Genomic DNA, 23168 nt, shown 5'->3' with positions numbered 1-23168 from the left:
ATAATGCGGTGCGCCTTATGTATGGAAAATATTTTGAAAATGTCATTCATTGAAGGTACCCTTTATAATGCGGTGCGCCTTATGTATGGAAAATCTTTTGAAAATTTGCCATTCATTGAAGGTGCACCTATGTTTTTAAATATGTCATTCGTTGAATATTATATTCCACAAAATACGGTATTCCAATCGTGTATAAGTAACATTGCAGGGTCTAGATCACGTATTTTTTTATTTTATTTTTTTGGGGGGGTGGTTTACAACTGCCCTTTTTAAAAATGACGTCAAACTGATCCATTTTGTCCAGGACCCATTGTTGTTATCAACTGATCCAGCCACCATCCTTCTTTTGTTTCCCATCCATGTGAATGGGGGACAGGGTCAGTATTGTGGCCCCCTTTGCCCACCCCCAGACCCCACCCACTTTCATTTATAGACGTCAGATCAAAGTTGATTTTCCATTTGACCTGCGATTTCAAACATTGATTCGGACTAGCCTGTTAGCATTGGAGGTGGTTGGAAGGAGAGGGTTAGGGGTGGGTTAAAACCAAGCGGCAGCTGAAGACTGAAGTGGCTTCGCTAAAGCCTCGGAGCCCCGAGTGCTTGTTATTCGCACAGCGACCAGTCTTGCTGCTTGTTTTCCACCTTTTTAAGACGACATGGATTAATTTTTTTTTTTAATCCAAATCAGGATAGCAAGATCTCAAGCATTCTTGATATGAGATACAAGCCAAACCTATCGATGTAAATCTTCACCCTCAAGTCCGATCGTTAAAAACGCAACGCAGCTTGGAATTCCATTCTGGGATCAATTTCCAGACCCCGTTATACTTCAATTCCTGAGGGTTGCCACGGGTGACGACCGCGCCGCTATTAGCTCCTCAATAATGCATTGAGTCAAGTTTAGGAATGAGATGGCGGACAAAGTGCGTGGCAATGGGATCCTTTTCACTGGATGGAGAGAAAGTTAGTAGGGGGGGGGTGGTGTGATTAACACCTGGGCGATGCAGCAACTGGATGCTAGGTGGAAGCGGACACTGAGCTGAGTGAAGTGGCTCGGGTGCAGATCGGTAGCCTGAAAATCAACCCCGGGGAGATTTTAATCCTAACAAAAAAAAAAAAACGGATTTCCTCCTTAAAGTAGGTACGCTACAGTGACCATTTGAAAGCTATTTAAATGCACTTGAATACGGTATTAGAACATGTGTGCTGAATTATGATTGAATTTTTTTTTTTGTCACATCCCTACTTAAAGTATCGCTCTGCTACGATCGCCCCCGCCATGGTGAACACCGGCATGCAACTCATCAGCTTCACCTGCGCCGTAACCGGCTGGATCATGGCGATCGCGGTCACGGCGCTGCCTCAGTGGAAAGTGTCGGCCTTTATCGGCAGCAACATCCTGACGTCGGAAATCAAATGGGAAGGCATCTGGATGAGTTGCATCTACCAAACCACCGGTCACATGCAGTGCAAGACGTACGACTCCATGTTGGCGTTACCTCCCGATATCCAAGCCGCACGTGCGCTCATGTGTTTGGCTATTTTTATGGGATGGCTTTCCTGCACCGTCTCCTGCTGCGGTATGAAGTGCACCACCTGCGCCGGAGATGACCGTCAAGCCAAAGCGGGAATCGCGCTCTCCGGTGGGATTCTTTTTATCCTGACTGGCCTTTGCGTTCTGGTTCCCGTTTCCTGGACGGCGAATACGGTCGTTCAGGATTTCTACAACCCCAACGTGCCCATCATGCATAAACGTGAGCTCGGACAGGCTATTTATTTGGGCTGGGCCGCCGCGGTTATTTTGATGATTGGCGGAGCCGTGCTAAGCAGCACGTGCCCCTTTGTCGAGCGGGGAGGAGGATACCGTCGGGGCTACGTGGGTCGTAGTTTTGCGAATTCGCCCGCGTCTGCGCCCAACTTACCCAAAACTATCACGTCTACTAGTTTCCCACTGAAAGAATATGTGTAGAGCCAGCGTTCATTCAACCCCAAATAACTCAAATAGAAAGAAAGTTAGCTAGCTAGCTAATAGATAACTAATAGCTAGCTAGCTGGCTGGCTTATAGATAGCAAATTAGAATCAAAAAAACTTTATTTGTCCCACAATGGGGAAATTTGCAGTCCACATCAGCAATTTGAAAGGGGATGGGGTAAATATATAGCTAGCTAGATATCCAGCTAATAGATAGCTAGCTAGGTAGCCAGCTATATCGCTAGCTAGATAGGCAGATAGCCAGCGTTCACTCAACCCGGAATAACTAAAACAGAAAGTTAGCTAGCTATCTAAAAGATAACTAATAGCTAGCTAATAGACAGCAAATATATAGCTAGCTGGATACCCAGCTAATAGTTAGCAAATAGATAGATAGGTAGCCACCTAGATCGCTAGCTAGATAGGCAGATCGCTAGCTAGATAGGCAGATAGCCAGCATTCACTCAACCACGAATAACTCAGAAAGAAAGTTAGATAGCTATCTAATAGATAGCTGGCTAGCTTATAGATATCAAATATATAGCTAGTGAGATAGCCAGCTAATAGATAACAACTCGATAGCTCGCTAGGTAGCCATCTAGATCGCTAGCTAGATAGGCAGATAGCCAGCGTTCACTCAACCCCGAATAACTCAAATAGAAAGAAAGTTAGCTAGCTAGCTAATAGATAGCTAGCATATAGATAGCAAATATATAGCTAGCTAGATAGCCAGCTAATAGATAGCAAATAGATAGCTAGCTAGGTAGCCAGCTAGATAGGCAGATAGCCAGCGTTCACTCAACCCCGAATAACTCAAATAGAAAGAAAGTTAGCAAGCTAGCTCATAGAGAACTAATAGATAGCTAGCTATCTCTTAAATAGCAAATATATAGCTAGCTAGATAGCCAGCTAATAGATAGCAAATAGATAGCTACCCTGCTGGATCGCTAGCTAGATAACCAGGTAGCGAGCGTTCAACCCAGAATAACTCAAATAGATGGAAAGTTAGCAAGCTAGCTAGCTAGCTATCTTCTTCTTTTCCCTTGACTCCCTCCCCCCCAAGGGGTTGCCAAAGCGAATCAGCGTTTGAGCAAGCATCATGGAATTTCACAAGTTTGATTTACTTTTGCGGGCCGAAAAAAATGATGTGGCGGGCCGGATTTGAACCCCCCGGTCCTTGACTTTGACACCTGTGATATAGAGCGAAGAAAAAAAAATCTAGAATTGCTTCATGTAATAAATTGTTTGTCTTGTACTCAACCTTCATAGAGTACACGGGGAAAGTCGTTATGATTGCACAACTGTCCATGTTTTTATGTTCCTGTTGTGTTTATTATTCTGCTTTGTGTTGACTTAGGTGAAGTGCTTTGTTACAGCCGCAGCTGTTGTGAAAGCTCACATGGCACCACCTGGGCGGCTGCCTCTACAGCAGCTCCTAACCCATTTTAAATCCCTTTCCGTTCTACTATTTTGTTTATTTAATTTATTTCTATTATGCATATAATATTTTGTTTTTATCTTTTTATCTTTTAACCCCCCCCCCCCAACACCCCTTTCAATTTTCGGGGACTAACAAAGGCTTTCTGATTCAAAATGACAACATTTATTCATTGACTATATTGATATTTACATATTTAATTTTGTTGTTATGCAAAAAAAGGAAAAAAACAGGTATGCTTCTTTAATACTTTAATGCACTCTAAAAGGGTTCATGTGTTCTGATTGGCTAACCAGTTCTATCCTTGTCATTAACTCATTCACTGCCTAATGTGCAAAAAAATGTGTCCACTCCAGTGCCAGGGTTTTTGTCATTTTCACTCAAATTCGTACGACCCGCATCATATTGTGTTTTCGGACTACATAAACATTCAATTCAGTGTCAGAAACCTTAGACTCTCTTCTTTCATGGTTAATTCCTAAGTTATATGTGTTTGGAGTTATCTAAGTTTGAAATAGGGGCGACTGGACAAAAAGCAAATGTTTCCCCTTTGTAGAAGGGGAAAAAAACATTCCCAAAGGTCTGACCAGCGCTTTATTAGGAGAAACCCCCCCAAAAATTCAGGAATGGCGCTCCACCGTCATGCTTTTCAATTCCCGAATAAATTCGGGAATGGCAGTGAATGAGTTAACATCCTCTATGTGGGTGTGTCCTTTTCCTTTTGTGCGCTTTATCATTATTGATCGGGAGACATTTAGGAAACGCAATGAAGCTGTTATCGGTCAAACACAGGTCTCCATTGGTATCTAATGTCATCGGTCCGTTGAATAAATCTCCCTCTTCGATTCTGTATTGGTCCCATTTGAAACTCGCACCCATTCCGTTTGTTTTTTTACTCTATGAAGAAGGACACTCTGCAAAGCGTATCTGAAATTGGACAAAAGGACAAAATTAGTTCACTAGCCTTAAAGGACAACCGACGCCTCCGGACAAGTTGTGTCCATAATTTGTAAAATCACTTCAAATTGATTTCTACTGAGCGTATTTTACAAAGATTCCACGGCATATAGCTATATTATGTGTTTTAAGACTTGCGCTGAATATTTAGGAAGTCTTGTTCCTGACGTGATGTCACGTCAGGAACGCCCCTGACCGAGAAAGCGACACACAATGCATTTTTGTACTTTGTTTGGTCTAAAAACAATGGCGAAATTAGAAGGAAAACACATAAATAACACAATGGTGAATCGTTGTGTGTTGCACCAAGACTACTATTTGATACTAGTTGACACAAATTCCCAGCAGACAAATCAGCTCATTTCCAACGGAGCTTGGGCGCCATCTTGTGCAGTTTCTGGGCGCTACATTGGAGTCCAGACGCCTCAAAATGACACGGAAGGACTTCTTTAATTGGTTGCTAACATTTATGCTTTCCTCTTCGGAACTATTTGAATCATATTCATAACTGGATGTGTAACAAGAAAGCATCTTCTCCGAATCTGAAACCATTGTTTTGATTCTAGAGCAAGGCAAAGACGTCCTGGCGTGATGTCACGAACAAGGGGGCGGGACTTTCTGAAACTGGCCACTTCCGGTTTCAAATTGAAGTAGTTTTGGGACATTTTAACTCATTTTTATTGGTGTTTTGCATTTGACTAAAAATATCAGCCTGCGTGTTTTGGGTATTTTAGATGCTATAAAACGTTTTTCTGATGTCAGTGAGGAAACAAAAAATGGTGTCGGTTGTCCTTTAAAGGCAAATTCCCACCTGCAATTTTAATGGTTCGTTCACGGGAAACACGACAACTCCCATCAATGTGCTTTAAAGTGTATCATACGTTCTTTAAATTTAAATGTTAACAAGCACAAACTAATAATGAACACCAACCTGCAATTTCATCCTCAGCGCCGGGAGTCTCCAATTCTTTCCATTTCTTGGTAGCCGATGTCAAAAAATCTACGTTGCCTGAACTGAATGAGTGCAGCAGAGTCTTCCTCCTTATGAATCTGAATAGACTATTTGAGGATGGGCGCAATAATAATTTGATTCACCTTTCTTAGTCTCGCAGTGGAGAAATGTACATTTCACAGCAGCAAAGTTATGAAGGAAAGGAAGTAGAAAAACATTCACCAAGAGGATACTGTTGTCGATAGTGACGCTCAGCATCCTGTAGCCACTCCAGCATGTCGACGACTGATGGGATGGCGGCTGAACGCTCGGTTACTGTGACCACATCGAGAGTTTCTGTATTTTGTTCATATAATTGGACAACTGTCGAGACCTGGTTTGTCATAGAGTCTCTCAGCGACTGGAGTGAAGACCTGAAAGAGTTAGAGGGATTAAATAATCACAGGAGTGTTACTCTCGTCAACTTTTAACAATACAACACAATACATCACTATTCATATCACACTTTCACAACACCCGAAGATAATAACTACAGTACAACACGCAAAGTACCACAACAAGGAAGTTACGGTGAAATATTTCACCCACTGTCTTTAATTGCATTAAAATTTGATCCGGTACAAACATCTTTGTACAATTTTATGAGGAACACATCCCCACTTACATATTTTCGTGGAGTTTGCACAACACCGTATCCGTAGCTTGCGATAGCTTGAAACGTAACAGTTCCTCCAATTCTGGAAAGTCTTTGAGCGGCGTGTTGGAAATCTGGACGTTGGAAAGCGCCAGCGATTGCTCTGCCAAGTTCTCAAGAGATGACAATAGAGGGAGGCACTCTGCTAAGACGCTCTTCCACGATTTTTGGTTGTTTTCCAGACTATGGAAGCATCTCCTTAATGCTTGATGGATGGTTAGTAGGGCCGGTTTCGACATTTTGAGAGCGATCTCAACAATTGGTGGACATCGAATAGACACCAATATATTTATATCGCGGTTCCTTTGAAAAAAATATAATACACTTTGAAAATAAAAAGGCAAGTCACTCTTGTTTTACAATTCACATGCTTCAATGTTGGTTTTTCGCCGATTTCCGGGTAGACACTGTCAATAGATGACGTTCAACATTTTCATTGGCCTACTCATCACAGGAAGTGACGCATTTAAACCGAGAGCTGATTGGCGCATTTTGGGTATTAGCCCCTCCCCTTCTGTGTTTTGAAATTACACTGCTGTTTGCAAAACCGCCTCGAAAGGAAAAAGTGGCGAGAAAGAACTCCATTTAAAAGGGAAAAGCGATCGAATAAAAGGATCAGGTAATATTTATTATATAATTGCAACATGTTGGAACATAATCGATTTTGTTGGCCGATGAAATAGTTTAGACGATCGGAATCGAAATGCTAAAATTGTATGCCGGAAAATATGTTGCTATTTCCACGCGGCTCAAAAGAGCATAACGACTTTACAGCATGTTTTTAATTCATGGTGGCCCATTCCCTCAATGTTTTGCTTTTTTTTAACTGCAATGTAGTTTACGACGAAACGCTTTTGCTTCTTTTCGACATACAGCGATGGCTCCGAGGAAAAGAGCGACTAAGCAAAGGGGAAAAACACCCAAGATGGTCAAACTCGAAGCATTTTTGGATGATTTCGACAGTGAAGGTAAAAAAAACGTGTTAAAAACATGGAAAAGTTCAACATAATTATTTAGAATCCATCTTAGATATCAATATCATTTTGTTTCATTTTGTCCACTTGACTACTAAGTGTTCGTGTCCGTTGATGTTTCTTCGTAAACTTAAAATAATGTTTTCACAGTAAAAACAAGACTTGGACAGCTGCAAGAAAGGAAGAACCAAATGTTGAGAGATCTTCGCAACAACTATAATGTGGCTGTCATTAAGCTCCCGGCCAATGTTCGCAAGATGACATGGATGGAACATTTCGGTAAGTGCAGTACTTCATCTCATTCATATTTTTTTATTTCAAATCATCATTTGTTTATTCGTTGTGCTCCTTGTAAACAAAAGGCTTTGGGCATGATACAACATACACGGAAAACCAGTTCATCTTTTTTTTCTCCTTGTCTATCTGCAGAGGTTGAGAAACTCAAGTCGCCGGAACCGGACGACGCTAAAGTGAGTTGCGGTTAAGTGTCCCGGACTTCGTGTTCCTTTGAAACCTTGCTTGGATTGGATTAGCCTTTATTAGTCTCACAGTGGAGAAATTTACATTTCACAGCAGCAAAGTCATGGAACAAAAAGGAAAGGAAAGAAAGAAGTAGATGAACAAAATACACTTTTGCGCCGCCATCTTGAAGTCAAAAGATAAAAAAAAACAAAAACAAATATGACACCACAAAGGCACAGACAGTCATTCAATTTTAAGCATTTTTTGCACCGTCTTTGTTGTATGAAGCAGTTCTAGATGAAAGAGGAGAGGATCAAAGCATCCTTTTCACCAGTGGATCAGGCACGTCATGATGAAATGTGCACGTTTGCTTCAAGCTAAATGTTGAAAGCAAACACGAAAGCTGTAGCATCCATTGACGAAAAGAGATTGTCTCACATCTCCTGTCCCACGTAAATCCGCTTCAATTCCAAGCCGCGGCCGTTCCGCGTTCACATCGGCGCTCTGCGCTGACCCCACTTTCGTCTCATGCCATGCATTGCTAACAGTAGCCGTCACATCTGTTCGCAGAGGGAAGAGGAGGCTGCAATTTTGGAGAATATTGTGGCTGAAGATCATGCAGTTCTCATGAAAGCAGTTAAGAAAAGTATGATCATATTTTTATTTTCTCTTCATATTTTATGCATGACGCAATTGAAACGTTTTTCCGATCTTAAAGTCAAAGACAGCTTTATTGTCAAATATGCTAATATGCATGACATACAGCACAGATGAAATTACTGTCCTCTCCGACCCAGCATGCAATGCACTTATAATGACTTTAGCAAACATAATAAACACGAAAACGACAATCTGTCATGTCGTTGTCATTCTCACATGAAAATACATAAAGGGCCGCATCGTTGCATAACACGCAAGGTTGAAAGCTCGTGACAAAAGTTGCTGCTTATAGTCCGCAAATTACTACTTGATGATTTTTTTTAAAAGCCGTTGCATGCTTCCGTGTACAGTGTCGAAGAAGAAGGCCGTCACCAAATCCAACGTGAATGATGAAAACACACCCAGAACGTTGAGAAAGGTGATTTAAGGCTCATTTTAGTTGACATGCCCACCGTACGTCATCCGATTTGTCTGTATGTAACTTACGATTTCTGCATTCAGGGGAAAACCGCAAAGAAGCCCCCGACGACATCAAAACGTGCTAAAGCTCTGTCAATTAGCCAACAAATGGCACCAATCACAAGGTAGGACAGGGGTGTGTTTGTGACTTGGTGCTCCAGTTAAATGCCAAATGTGGAAAATAACTGGGGTAGGTTCAAATAAATAAATAAAAGACATTACAAGAATGTATGTTCTCTACATTTAGATCATCGAGGAATAATGCAATCACCCCTGCCAGGACCTTGCTGGACTCCTCTTTGATTGGTCAAACTCCTCTCATCACGCCACGCTTTGACCCCAGGTAACTTCTCCACTCGTGGTTACATTTGCGAGCGTATCATTGATAATAATAATCCGACATTTTATTTATAAGCGCCTTTCAAAACTCTCAAAGTCACTTTACAGTCACAGGATAAGTTTTTATTTAAGTGAGCAGTGGCGGCCACATGCGCCAGCGTTCACTCAACCCGGAAGTAAATAGATAGAAAGCTAGCTAGCTCATAGATAGCCAGCTAGACAACTAGCTATATAACTAATAGATAGTCAGCCAGATAGCTAGCTAGCCGACCAGTTAGCTAATAGGTAGCAAATAGATCGTGAATAGAAAGCTAATAGATAGCCAGCTAGACAACTAGCTATATAACTAATAGATAGCCAGCTGGCTAATAAATAGCTAGCTAGATAGCTTTTAAGCTAATTTGACCCATTCGAACACACCAAACAGAAAAACGAATTCCACCATTTCTGTAAATGCAGTGGAAGCTGTTTTTTGGGAGGAATCCATTCCAAAGATAGAATATATATATATATATATAAATATATTTCATTCTACAGATCCAAAAATGTTAATGACATAACATGAGAGAATAAACATACTTTGTTGTACAGATAACAACATGAAATGAATCTAAATGACTCATTAAAAACATAAATGCTCTTTTTTTTTACTTTGAAAATGGTATGGCCACATTGCAGTGGACTATATACATAAAAATATCAATCTATATTTGGCTAAAAGTCCTTACTTTTCAAATGTTTCCCGACTTCAGGCTTCCCAAGACTCCAGCTGTGAGGGTTCCTCGCCACAAAGAGAGGGTCTTCAGCATTTCCGTCAATGGCTCTCCGATATCAGCCGACAATGAAGATATTGTCATCAATATCCCTGTTGGGAATGGAGAGGTAGGGAAAAAATACTCCCATGTCCGTGTGAATATATATATATATATGTATACAGTGAGACCTCAACTTACAAACTTAATTGGTTCCCAGACAGAGTGTGTAAGGCGAAAAGTGTGTATCTCAAAAAAAAATTCCCATAGGAAACCATTAAAATGGGAATAATCCGTTCCCGGGTTTCCATAAAATATACTTTTCAACTAAATAAGCCTTAAAACTACACACAACATACCTTATTCTATGTATAATAAATGTGCAATTGTATTGTAATGAAACAAATACACTGTATTGTATCATAGTCACTTTATTTACATTTGTGATAGTCATTTATGGCTTGATGGAATGGGGTTGGAGGTCGATGGTCAAAGGGAATTGCTGTTTGGAAAGAGAGGCGCATTACATGAGGACTGTAATTAAAGAAATAAACTTTTATTTACCTTTTTGATGGTCGTTGATGGCTTATGGAAGGAGACTCACCTTCCATAAGGACTGTTGGTAACTTAACCTCTGGTGCTGTTCGGTCGTGTGCTTCCGCCGAAGATCACTCCGCCAGCCGTGGTGGGTGTGTATTATGAAAATAGTGCTTATTATAAGGTTTAATTTTCAGAAATTTGACGTTTGTAAGACGGAAAGTTTGTAAGATAAGGTGTTTGTAAGTTGAGGTCTCACTGTATATATGATCATGTACAACTGGAGAGAATACTATATATGTTACTACAAAAATGTTCGTATCTACCATTGTTCGTAATGCGAATGTTCGTAAGTAGGGAAGCGGCTGGACAGTACAGAACTCTAATACAACAAACAATCAACATACAGTATACAAGTAAAATCCGATTTACGACCGAGTTCCGTTCCGAGCAAATGGTCGTAAGTCAAAACGGTCGTAAGTCGAAATACATGCAGACTTGTAGGCTAAATGACTATCAAATTCCCCTCTCTGGTGCCATCACACGGTCGATTGCTGTGCGAGTGTGAGATGCTAGCTGGCCAAAATTGGTGTACGCGTTGCCGGCCTGCTAGCGCGTTGCGGTGCCAGGCGTAGAATTAACATAAAAAAAATAGGGTCTGGAGGTCATGGTCGTAGGTCAAACCGGTCGTAAGTCGGATGTTATATATATATATATCTGTCATGACCTTCCTGTTTTGTTCCTTTCAGAGTCTTCAGCTGCTGGCCAGTCAGGTGGATTCAGTGGACCTGTCTCAGTTGGGTGAAACGGCCTTGAGGAGCATTCGCCGTTTGCAGGTAGCATATATGGATTGGATTGGCTTAGCCTTTATTAGTCTTGCAGTGCAGGAATGTACATTTCACAGTAGCATTTTAATAATAATAATAATAATAACACATTTCATTTTAAGCGCCTTTCATCATTTCTCTATTTCTTCCACAGAATCGCCTCACATCACTTTGTGAATCCTAGATCTCCCCTCCTGTTGATGCTGACCCCCCCGCCCCCCATGATTGTCTTGGTGTTGTGGATTGCTCCTTTATACGTATTTGTTTTCCAACGCATTCCCTGGATTTCTATTTGCGTTCTGTGGCGATTTGATCATTTCTACTTTGAACCTCGATGGCACTCAACCATGTCTCTTTTTTTTTTGCTTCACACTCTTAAACCTTTTTTTTGGTGTGTTTTTTTTTAAACATGTCTCGGTTGTTCTTTTAAATTGATGCTTTGTTGCTTGGTTGCCTTTTCATTTGAATGGAGATAATAAAAAAGCAACTAAACATCAATGCTGGGTGTATGACAATTATTTCAAGCGTTGTTTATGTAATTAATGATATATATAAATATATATATTAATGTATATGTATATATTTATGTATATTTATATATTTATTTATTATTTATTTATATATATATAAATATATATATATACTGTATCTTCTTTTCCTTCCGGCTTTTCCCTTCAAAGGGTCGTCACAGCAAATTATATATACTGTATATATGCTAGAAAAAGTATTATTACATTTTATTATGTTATTTTTATTATTAATAGTAGTATTGTATTATGTTATTTTTGGTAATTTTATATTTTTATTTGTATATTTAATTAATATATTTATTGTTATGTTATTAATATTATTATTTTTATTAATAGTAGTAGTATTTGTACTGTTGGTACTCTTATTGGTATTATTGCTATATTTTATTTGTATGTTTTATTATTAGTAGTAGTAATTTTAGTAATATATTAGTAGTGTCATCAGCAGCTACTGTATTTTGTTTTTCTACCTCTTTCTTTCCTTTTTTATTTGTATATTTTATTGTTATATGTTATTAATATTATTAGTATTTTTTATTAATAGTAGTAGTACTTGTACTACAGGTACTCTTATTGGTATTATTGGTGTGTTTTATTTGTATATTTTATTATTATTATTAGTCATAATTAATAATAGGTAAATAATTTAAGTAATATTAGTTGTATTATTAGTAGTGTCATCAGCAGCTCCTGTATTTTGTTTTTCTACTTCTTTCTTTCCTTTCCTCTTCCTCTTCCTTTCCTAACTTTGCTGCTGTGTTACTTCCGGGTAGAGTGAACGTTGGCGCGAATGGCTGCCGTTGCTCACCCGCACAAAAAAATCCTGTGACTTTAAAGGTGTCCTTGAGAGTTCTGAAAGGCGCTTAACAATTAAATGTATTATTATTATTATTAATATTATCATCATCATACTTATATTAGAATGTATTACTGCAAGTATGCCACTAGAAAGCAGCATCTATCCGCCATTTATGTTAGAATGTATTTTGGCAACTATGCTAGTAGAGGGCAGCATATATCTGCTCTTTATATTGGAATGTATTGCAACAACCCTGCCACTAGAGGGCAGTATTTATTGTATTGCGGCAACAATGCCACTAGAGTGCAGCATTTACAGGGATTTTATAATAGAATGTATTACGGCAAGTGTACCACTAGAGGGCAGCATCTATTCATTGAGTTTATTTTTTTGTAGAGCTCTGACTCGTTGACTGCCGTTACTATTTTCAAACAACAAACGTCTCCATTTTGAAGTAGTTTTATATCGATCCGATAATTTCCCCACGTTTGCTGTGCAATTCACAAAATGAACCAGAATATTCTGTTTAAATGAAGGGAACAGAGAATAATTGTGATTGTACAGAAAAAAACGTTCTAGCTTCAGCTTTAATTACCATGAATTGATTTAATCACGAAAAATTGTCTCAGGATTGAGGAGTGAAAGAGCTTGCAAAAAGAAATGAGATGTGGCCCATGTGTATTTGATACAAGCATTTGGAGAACATACAAACTACACACAGCAAAGCTACCACCTTTGAAATCGCCAATTACTATCTTAAAGGTTTTATTTTTTCAACTCTTAATTTTACTCATAATTCAACTCTTAATTTTACTTCTACTCAAAGTTCTCTTGTCCTTTCATGACTTTGTTTGCACAGAGGGATATTCGTTGGAGTGGCGTAACACGGCTGTTGGCAGGAAGTGGCAGCCTCTCCCGCTGCTCGCACAGGAACACGCACTTTGACCTTCAAGGACACGTGAACTGCCAATTAGAAGCTCGTTACGACTCTGAAAGACCACGTTAAGGGTTTTCACCTGGGATGTGGCAACGGGTCAAGCCGGGGGGGCTCACCTTGAGTCTCCGCATTGGAGTGAGTAAAATGCTCTCAAACTATTCCCACTTGCTTCTTATGCATCATATGCTAACCAAGTAGTGGGACTGAAACTCTGCCCCTGACAGAGACCAAACATGGCCCCTTTCCATCTGTAGCCATTTTTTAAGCACTTGATCATCTGCTGTCACTCACCAGGCAAACTACTGTGGTGTTCCCGCCCCCGACTAAAAAGAAAAAAAATCACCTCCACGGCCTCGAAAACGACAGATGTTGTGGTCAGCAGTGCATGCAGTTCAACTCCCTTGTTAGCGAAAATGGTTAGCACACCTGCTGTACGTATCTGAATCTTCACATTTTTTTGCCTCTGAATGGGTCAGTCCCAATTCTCTTGATGTGTGGACGATTGCCATATAGCACGGATGGCTAGCTTTTCAGGAAACACGCGGCCAGCGGTGCAGGGACAGGTGCTGGGGCAGATTTGGAGCAACGTTTTCCATATAAATCATCCTCTAGGAGGAAAGACTGGAATATCAGGAATGGAGGCCATACAGCCGGATACCCGACAAGAGTACATCTCATGCAGGTAAACAAAACAAATCAGTTACATCACACTACATCCGACTTACGACCGAGTTCCGTTCCGACCAAATGGTCGTAAGTCAACATGGTCGTAAGTTGAAATCCATTCAAAATGTTGAATAGAGACTCTGAGGCTAAATGACTCGGGTCTGGGGGTTGTGGTCGTAAATACGAGTGGTTGTAAGTCGAGCTAGTCGTAAGTCGGATGAGCAGCGGCAGTTACACGCACCAGTGTTCACTCAACCCGGAAGTAACTCAATTAGACAGAAAGCTAGCTCGATAGCTAATAGATATCTGATAGTTAGCTACATAGCTAGCTGGATAGCTAGCTGGATAGATAGCTGTCTAGATAGCTGGATTGCTCGCTGGAAAGCTAGCTGGATAGCTCGCTAGATAGTTAGCTAGATATCTAGCCAGATAGCTAGCGAGCTGAATAGGTAGCTGGATAGCTAGCGAGCTGGATAGCTAGCTCACTGCATAGCTGGCTAGATAGCTAGCGAGCTGGATAGCTACCTAGATAGCTAGCGAGCTGGATAGCTAGCTCGATGGATAGCTAGCTAGATAGCTAGCTCACTAGATAGCTATTTTGCTAGATAGCTAGCTCACTAGGTAGATCGCTAGCTAGGTAGCTAGATCAATAAAAAGAAGTGAAGCGAGTAATAAAGAAATAAAAATAAAGTCACCATTGGTGTGCTAAAAAGATTTCCCCTCAATCTTGTCCAATTATTTATTTTTTCTCGGCAGAGATTTTCGCTCCCTTCACGTCCGTTGTAGTAAGTTATGTTGTCACGGATACCTCGCTCACTTGCTTCCTTGTCTTGTCTTTTTACAATTTTAACCTCACAATTTGTGGTTTTCTCTGTAAGTATTCGGTGCGGATTCCTCGACAAAACAATTCTCTCCCCTGAACAGGCCGAAGCCCTTTTTGGTTAATTGAGCTCCCAACCCTGGGGAACCTGCCAAATTTCTCACCTAAGACGGATGAACCTGTTTTTGTGTGTGTGTGGGGGGGGATACGTTCTCCCGGAGAAATAAATTCTCCATTGCGTCAGGGTTGCCTATAAATCCCATCCGTCAAGTGCGCCCCTAATCGATTTATTTACAAAGTTACATCACCTCCTGCCACTGTCTTTCACTCAATCCATTGTGAAACAACTACAAGTTCACTCCCTTGGCTAGCTAGCTATCTGGCTGGCTATCTATTAGTTATATAGCCAGTTGTCTAGCTAGCTATCTATTGGCTATCAATCTATTAGTTATCTAGCTAGTTGTCTAACTGGCTATCTACTGTCTGTCTATTAGCTTTACATTAGCTATCTATTTGCTACCTATTAGCTAACTGGTCGTTATCTGGCTGGCTGTCTATTAGCTATATTGCTATTTGACTAGCTGTCTATCTATTGGCTTTCTATTAGCTATCTATTTGCTATCTATTAGCGAACTGGCCGGCTGGTTATCTATTAGTTATATGGCTAGTTGTATAGCTGGCTTTCTATTGGCTATCTATTAGCAGCTAATAGATTAGGATAGTTAGATAGATAGATAGATAGATAGATTAAAAAGCTAATAATTATCTATCTATTTGCTATCTATTAGGGAACTGGCCGGCGGGCTATCTATTAGTTATATAGCTAGTTGTCTAGCTGGCTATCTTTTGGTTATCTATGAGCTAGCTAGCTTTCTATCTATTGACTTCCAGGTTGAGTGAACGCTGACGCGTGTGGCTGCCGCTGCTCACCTATAGAGAAACTTCTCCTGTGACTGAAAAGTGAGTTTTTTAAGGCGCTTAGAAATGAAATGTATTGTTATTATTATTTTCTCTTTTTTAAAATTTTGTCATCCGAAAAAAAATACATCATCCAAATATAATTTGACGACCGAAAAATGATGACATAGTGAAACGGGAGACTGGATTTGCACGTGTTGCATTCTAGACACGTATTTGTTAGGGGTGAGCAGCAGGGCCCTGATGGTGTTTTGATGGGTGGTCCCTGATGACAGGTGGGATTGAAAAGAACATCTGCTGCCATTAAAAAAAAAAAAATCTGATGGAAATTATGCTCCAAAGGAAGCGAAGCGAAAGTTGCTGATGACGCAGGGACAAGCTTTTTCTTGGATTCCCTCGGCAACGCTAAAAACAAAGATATTTTTCAGCAAAGGACATGATGTCGGACGGTGATTGTTGTTCTGTAATATCAACATATGTGGATATTATACTCATGGGGGGCAAAGGTAGGGGAGATGTGGCGTGTATGTATGGAGTATAAGAGCCTTGTGAGATGAGAGGAAATGCGTTGTCGTTCCTCTAATAATAATAATAATAATAATAATAATAATAATAATAATAATAATACATTTCATTTATAAGCGCCTAATTTATGAACATTTTACCTTAGCATACAAACTATTTTTCGGGACACACACAGAGCTGCCACAAGTCGTCAGTTAAAGCCACGTGGTTGGTCAAGAATGCAGCAGTGGGGAGAGGTGATTTAAACATTAAAGAGACAGGCAGACAACAGAGAGAGAGAGTACAAAATGGAAAGAAAACAGTGAAATTTGGACTCGTTTCAACTTTGATAGTTCAAAGGCAGAGTGTAGACTGCAAGGTTAAAATTCCCATCAATCAGGTTCCACAAATAACCGGCACAAGCCACCTGTACACTTGATACAAAAAGCTATCAATCTAGCTAAACAGAAAACAATTGATGAGGAACTAGGTAAAATTATCGCAGAGAAAGCACCTCCACGGGATCATTCCTCAAGATGGTGAAAGAAGGCGGCTACGTGCCTCATCAAGTGTTTAATGCAGATGAAACAGGACACTCCATTCCATCAAGCCATCAACGACCATCACAAAAGTAAATAAAAGGACCTTATTATACAGTGTAGTTTATTTCATTTAATTATAATACCATAGCACATTTATTATACATAAAATAAGTTATATTTTGTGGTAGTTTTAAGACTTAGGAAATTATAACGTAGAAAATTATGTTTTATGGGGACCTGGGAACGGATTATTCTCATTTTAATGGTTTCCTATGGGAAAGTAATTTTTGGGATACATACTTTTCACCTTACACACTCTGTCTGGGAACCAATTAAGTTTGTAAGCCACTGTATGTTATTTAGTACAAATGCACACCCAAAAATGCAACCAGATGACGCACAATGTGGGCAGCGAACTTTTCCCCGGACTCACGCGGATTGAAAACGCGTTTCTTATTTGGCTCAATGAATACGCGATCCAAATTCCCGGCTAGGGACTGGAGCAGGGATGAAATAAAGTGAATTCTCACCTCATTGATTATCTCCATTCCAGAAAGAGGAGGAGCGAGGCCATAAAATAAGTGGCGCTAGGTAGCAAGTAGCAACGGCCGCGGGATTGCCTTTAAGAAATAATTAAAGCCTCTTTGCGGAGAGCCTCTCGAGGGGGGGGGGGGGGATCTCCATCTTCGATACGTTCTCACAATTGATGTTTGCTTTTACCAGCTCCTCCGTATCAAGCAGACCTTCGATAAAGTATATCGCCCCTATTTGTAAGAGTAATACAGCCCCCGCGCGCCCCTCAATTAGGTATAAATGACACCGCAAATTGGAAAATTAGGGGGGGGAGGGAAGGATAATTTGCTCCGAAAGCAGCTAAAAGCAATTTATTAGGAGACCGGGAAGGACGCTAAGGGTCCAAATCTGTCCTTGAACAAAATGGTCCCTCTTTTTTAGTCCAAATGTCTAACCCAGTGTTTTTCAACATTTTTTTGAGCCAAGGTACATTTTTTACATACCACAAACAAAAATGTTATTAAATAACACCCCGAACAGTATATTTAATTACAATAATTACAATATAGTTTTTCAATTTATTGATACTCAATCAGGGTGAAACTAATACGTAACTACTTTTTTGCGCTTTCTCATTTAACTTTGTGGTTTTTATTTCGGGTCAGAATCTTGTATAAAGTCCAATTCGGAGTTTGCAGTTGCCCTTTTTAAAAACTTCTCCACGACCTCTCACGCGCGTCATTAAGTCTTTTGGAGGAATAAGACAATCAGCTACGTGTTTCTACACGGACGTATATCGAATTACCCTCCTACTACGAACACCGGAAATTAACATAGATGCAGAAAACGATTAATAATAATAGTAATAATACTAATAATACATCTTATTAATAAACGTATTATAAAATTTTACATTTTAAAAAAGTGACATTGGATAATTTATCACGGCACACCTGACGATCTCTCAAGGCACACGAGTGTGGTTGAAAATCACGGGTCGAACCATTCACACTGTAGGGGGTTTATTTATCATCTGCTCTGTTTTCTGATGTATGTATAATATTATCGTCTTTTGCATATGGTGTACAGTCGAAGAGAGTCATTATAAACGCCCCCTTCCGTGTATAACAATATCGTCTTTAGCACAGGATGTACAGTCAAATAACTCCATCAAAAACGCCCCCCCCCCCAAAAAAAATACCCCTATCAGTTATTCCTGATCATGTTTATTGATTCAAAAAGAGCACAGTCAGATTTCGCTGACGTCAGCAACAGTAAACTATGATATCATCCAAATGGTGCATTTATTTAATTGCATATTGATTAAATAATTACATTTTCAGGGAAATCGTCTATCGGAAGACATCCCTCAGGTGTCATTTTGCGAGTGCTCTGAACCACTAATCATGTGTCATCCATACCCCCCACCCCCTCTACAATAAAACATAACATCCTGCATTAAAAAAAAAAGATATGATGGACTTTTTAACGATTCCCTACCAAACATGGGCATGGAATACGTCACCTAAGAGCTAGTAATGTTTGTATTGCTACTGTGAGACTCACAAAATTCCACAGCCGGCCATTTTGAAAGCTTGAGAAACACCTGCCTCTTGGATTTGTGGCAGCGGACCTCTGATGCAATAAGTTGGGTGTGGGGATAGGGAATGGGGGTGTGGGGGGTGGGGGGGTGTCCATTTATCTTCATTCCCAGCTCCTCTTTTTATTAGAAGCAGTGGCGAGTGATATGATTAGAGGCACTACCTCAAGAGTTACAACACTATGAACCCTCCATTCCGAATAAAACACGCACACCCACACACAATAATGTTCCGCATCAATGATTTTGTTAATTAACATAACTTGAGTGACAGCACAGTGAATATTTAAAACAATTATTGACATAAGAATGGTCTGCCGGCTCCCGAAGCTTCACTTGCCATCTGTTTGATTAATGTGCTGCATGGCATAACCCTTTTCTGTTCAATCAAAGATGAAACTGGAATTTTAGTCTGTGAATACCACAATGTGGCGTTGAGGATGCGATTTGGTGTCAAAAAAGTTTGACATTGTGACAGTGCATTATTTTTTTTCTTTGCTATGTTACTTTGAAATCAGTGCTGTAACTTTTATTCAATAGGATACATGGTGATGTCATCACAACGTGACTAATTAACTCATTCATTGCCATTCTGTAACTTTATTTCAATAGGATGCATAATGATGTCATCACAACGTGACTAATTAACTCATTCATTACCATTCCAGAATTAATAATAATACAGTAATACTACTGATAATAATACTGATAATAATAAAACTACTACTGATAATAATACTGATAATAATAATAATAATAATAATGATAATAATAATAATAATGATACTATTACTACTACTAACAATAATAATAATAATAATAATAATAATAATAATTTCATTTATAAGCGCCTTTTAAAACTCTCAAGTTCACTTTACAGTCACAGGATAAGTTTTTCTGTGGGTGAGCAGCGGCAGCCACACGCGCCAGCGTTCACTCAACCCGGAATAACTCAAATAGATAGAAAGCTAGCCAGCTAGCTAATAAATAGCTAATAGATAGCTAACAGATAGCTAGTTGCTAGATAGCTAATAGCTAGCTAGCTATTAGCTAGTTGGCTAGATAGCCAGATAGCTAATAGCTATGTCTTGGACCCAGCAGCATGTATGCAAGCAGAAAAAAAAAATAATTTCATGATCTTTCAGATCCCTTAATGAATAAAAAAGCGATCATACAATCCCCAAATTCCTCTTGGCATAGAGACTCGCTTAGTCTCGATTGTTGTATGAATGCCAAGAATGAGCGAATGACGTACTGATGACTTTTGGATGAGTGGAAAAACATTTGAAGCCAATAAGAGTGCCGGAAAGATTAACAGAAGCGTAAATCAAGGCAATGCTCACTTTTCTTGATGTTTATCTCTGCTCGCCGGAGGTTGACGCTTGGGTAAAATAATAAAAAGTAAAAATAAAAATGCTGAGCTAGCAGTTGGATTGTTATACATCACAGTGCTTTTGACCTTCACGTCCTTGCCGGTCTGAGAACTAAAATGTGGAAAATGTTTATTAGCATTCCAGCCTGAAGCGGTGCCCTTTTCTTTGGTTCTGAAAGAAACATGGAGACCCTTTGACGTAAATAATGCTATTCATTTAATGGCCACAACTGCTCATGTACTCCCTCTACTGGAAGCGGCTCGTGCCTCATGATTATGCTTATAAATGAAATTTATTTTTATTTTTATTTTTATTTTTATTTTTATTTTTATTTTTATTTTTATTTTTATTTTTAGATATATAGCTATTTAGCTATATAGCTATCTAGCGAGCTAGCTATTAGCTAGTTAGCTAGCTTTCTTTCAATTTGAGTTACTTACGGGTTGGGTGAACGCTGACGCGTGTGGCTGCCGCTGCTCACCCACAAAAAAACTTATCCTGTGACTGAAAAGTGAACTTGAGATTTTGAAAGGCGCTTATAAGTGAAATGTATTATTATTATTATTATTATTATTATTTATTATTATTATTATTATTATTATTATTATTTATTATTATTAGCATTATTTGTTGTAGCATTATTTTTTTTTGGGTTACAAACATCCCCGGGACGTTTCCCTTCGCAAAGCACAGAAACCTGATCAACATGGCCGACAAAAAAATAAAATAAAAACAAACAAAAAAACTCATTGACTTATACCACAGTGACTCATAGCCCACGGCGGTGTTGAAGCAAGCACCCTCTTACTTACCGAAAGCTTTCAGAAGATTGCGGCGCTTGAAAAAAAAAGAAAAACGCAACCCACTGATATGCAAATTGGAGTCAAGAGTCAACAAGAGAATGCGTTGAACGTACACGCGTAATTAGCATTTCCTTGTCAAGCAGCATGTCGCACGGGGAGGATTAAACAATTCCGCGGAAATTGCTGGGGGTCACAATCCAGCACTTTTAAAATGTTTTTTTTAAATACCGTGTTTTATCGTATTTAGTATAAGGCGCACCCTGAATGAAGGGAAATGAAGAGAAAAAGCCTAGCCATTGAAATTAATAGAGCGCTTCCCTGGCGGCTGATGGCGGTACTGCGCCTCCATAAAAAATGAAAGGGAACATGGCGTGGCCATTCAAATGAATAGGGGAGAGCTCCCCTGGCGGCCAAATGTGGTACTGCAGTCCCTGGTCGCGCCTCCATAGAAATGAATGGGAAAATGGCCTGGCCATTTAAATGAATAGGAGAGAGCGCCCCTGGTGGTAAAACGCGATACTGCAGCCCTTGGTAGCGCCTTAACAGGAATGAATGGGAAAATGGCGTGGCCATTCAAATGAATAGGGGAGAGCACCCCTGGCCAAATGTGGTACTGCAGTCCCTGGTAATGCCTCCATTGAAATGAATGTGAAAGTGATCATCGACGTGGATTCGTAGCGCAATTACAAACAAAGTGGGAAACACTAAAATAGAACCAGAGAGGCTTGAAAACGCCAGGCTGTTTGACATAAATATCAAATTTCCGCATTGTGGGACTATTAAAGACTCTCTGATTCTGAATAGAGCAAGCTAAGCACTAAGTAGTTGTCATATTATCATGCTAATTTGATATTAACGTTAACAAAAAAAAAAAAAAGAGGCAAAAAAGTATTCTCTCAAAGCATTCAGCTGTGCTGTCAGACATTAATCAAACCACTTGAGAATTTTCCTCCTGTATTGATTAGATGCTTGGTCTTTAGCACTTTTAATACAGGATCGATAAGTGCCATCTGTGCTATATGCGAGCGAGCAGACAGATCTGATGAAGGAAAATGCTTTTCTATTGTTCGTGACCTTATTATAATGGGATGGTTAGCGGGGTTTGGGGTTGGGAGTCCATTTTTAACAGGGTAGCGGTTACCGGTTACCGTGTGGCTAGCTTGCCATTTTCGCGTTTGATGAAAATCAACATTGTCACATGAGGAGAAAGTGGTTTGTTTATGCTTTTTTCACAAGACAAACTTGTCATTCAAATGTTAATTTGTCAACAATTTGTGATATTGGTATGCTACGTGTAATTAGAAATTATGTTCGAAATTGCTACACACTTTTTGTTCCATTCGCTTCACCGTATGGGTGGGATGGGGGTGGCTTAGGGGGTAGGAAGGGGAGGGATTCATTGTACCTTGTTCTCATCCTTATTTTTCACCAATCCCCTGATATCCCGGTGGCTATATTACACCGCCAGGTCTATCGTTGGAGGAATCAAGGCAATAAAAGCTTTATTTACTCTTATCTGGATCCATCCCCGAAAAGCGCCACAGTATAATATAAACCGAGACACTTTTAACAGGCAACCGGTGAAAAGCTTCCAGGTTCCTGTCGACTGGCTGAAATGTCCTCTTATTTTCATTTATTAAAAAGCCTTCTCGCTTGTCACTGAGAATTGCACGTGATTGCTGGAGATCTCTTTGAGGAAATCGCCCAAATAAGAGTAGCTAAACCGAAACGAATGAGAAAAGGTAAGATGATACTCCAGGTGACTGAAAGTCCAATTTTAACCTTTGACCTTTGCACCTTGTACCCATTCCATTTGTCATTTTTGGTACAGAATTTTTTAACTCATTCACTGCCTTTCACAAATTTATTCAGTAATCGAAAATATGACGTAGAGCGCCATTCTCGAATGTGTTCCTGTTTTATTTTTTCTTGTTTGGGTGCTGATAAAGCGCTGGCTTCATTGGCTCGCTTTGTTTTTTCTATATTAGCGCTTTGTTCCAGCTTCAGCTGTTGTTAAAGCGCTATATAAACCAATATGTATGTATTGCATTGTATTTCGGACAGCCACCCTCATTTCAAGCCCATATAACTCCAGACATATATAATTTAGGATTTAACTCTTTTTTTTCTGATGAAAGAA

At 39.7% G+C, this 23168-nt stretch overlaps 3 protein-coding genes across 4 annotated transcripts; 2 read left to right on the top strand and 1 right to left on the bottom strand.

Annotated features, from left to right (window-relative positions):
- The first annotated feature begins 441 nt into the window (after nucleotides 1-441).
- On the top strand, nucleotides 442-3293 carry cldn35 (claudin 35). Of its 2 annotated transcripts, none has more exons than XM_089023182.1 (2): nucleotides 442-1137; nucleotides 1253-3293. In XM_089023182.1, exon 2 carries the CDS (start codon nucleotides 1280-1282, stop codon nucleotides 1967-1969), a length of 690 nt encoding a protein of 229 aa, XP_088879308.1. In that variant the 5' UTR covers nucleotides 442-1137; nucleotides 1253-1279; the 3' UTR covers nucleotides 1970-3293. The 2 variants fall into 2 exon arrangements, with proteins under 2 accessions (XP_088879308.1, XP_088879307.1); XM_089023181.1 differs by having other exon boundaries at nucleotides 442-1141.
- Nucleotides 3294-3644: 351 nt separating this feature from the next.
- On the bottom strand, nucleotides 3645-6409 carry airim (AFG2 interacting ribosome maturation factor). Its single transcript, XM_089023448.1, has 4 exons — nucleotides 5984-6409; nucleotides 5553-5732; nucleotides 5299-5417; nucleotides 3645-4337 (listed from the first exon to the last, which is right to left on the bottom strand). The coding sequence occupies exons 1-4, from the start codon at nucleotides 6250-6252 to the stop codon at nucleotides 4303-4305; spliced, it is 603 nt and encodes a 200-aa protein (XP_088879574.1). The 5' UTR covers nucleotides 6253-6409; the 3' UTR covers nucleotides 3645-4302.
- An 84-nt stretch (nucleotides 6410-6493) lies between these two features.
- cdca8 (cell division cycle associated 8) lies at nucleotides 6494-11505 on the top strand. The gene is made up of 11 exons (XM_089023506.1): nucleotides 6494-6632; nucleotides 6889-6981; nucleotides 7138-7266; nucleotides 7417-7457; nucleotides 8020-8095; nucleotides 8460-8527; nucleotides 8611-8693; nucleotides 8816-8911; nucleotides 9660-9789; nucleotides 10946-11032; nucleotides 11178-11505. Exons 2-11 carry the CDS (start codon nucleotides 6891-6893, stop codon nucleotides 11205-11207), a joined length of 831 nt encoding a protein of 276 aa, XP_088879632.1. The 5' UTR covers nucleotides 6494-6632; nucleotides 6889-6890; the 3' UTR covers nucleotides 11208-11505.
- Nucleotides 11506-23168: the final 11663 nt, after the last annotated feature.

This window comes from Hippocampus bargibanti, linkage group LG20 (genome assembly GCF_051943395.1).
Source record: "Hippocampus bargibanti isolate YZ-2025 linkage group LG20, ASM5194339v1, whole genome shotgun sequence".
In the NCBI taxonomy this organism is placed as follows: domain Eukaryota; kingdom Metazoa; phylum Chordata; class Actinopteri; order Syngnathiformes; family Syngnathidae; genus Hippocampus; species Hippocampus bargibanti.
Note: the sequence above shows the minus strand (reverse complement) of the source record. Positions and strands in the feature narration are given on the sequence as shown.

Coding starts and splice junctions, on each gene's coding strand:
- cldn35 (XM_089023182.1), top strand. CDS start 1,280: ATGGTGAACACCGGCATGCAACTCATCAGCTTCACCTGCGCCGTAACC.
- airim (XM_089023448.1), bottom strand. CDS start 6,252: ATGTCGAAACCGGCCCTACTAACCATCCATCAAGCATTAAGGAGATGC. Junction 5,733..5,983: donor TGCAAACTCCACGAAAATAT/GTAAGTGGGGAT, acceptor TAACTCTTTCAG/GTCTTCACTCCAGTCGCTGA. Junction 5,418..5,552: donor GAGCGTCACTATCGACAACA/GTATCCTCTTGG, acceptor TAGTCTATTCAG/ATTCATAAGGAGGAAGACTC.
- cdca8 (XM_089023506.1), top strand. CDS start 6,891: ATGGCTCCGAGGAAAAGAGCGACTAAGCAAAGGGGAAAAACACCCAAG. Junction 7,267..7,416: donor GACATGGATGGAACATTTCG/GTAAGTGCAGTA, acceptor GTCTATCTGCAG/AGGTTGAGAAACTCAAGTCG. Junction 11,033..11,177: donor GGAGCATTCGCCGTTTGCAG/GTAGCATATATG, acceptor TTTCTTCCACAG/AATCGCCTCACATCACTTTG.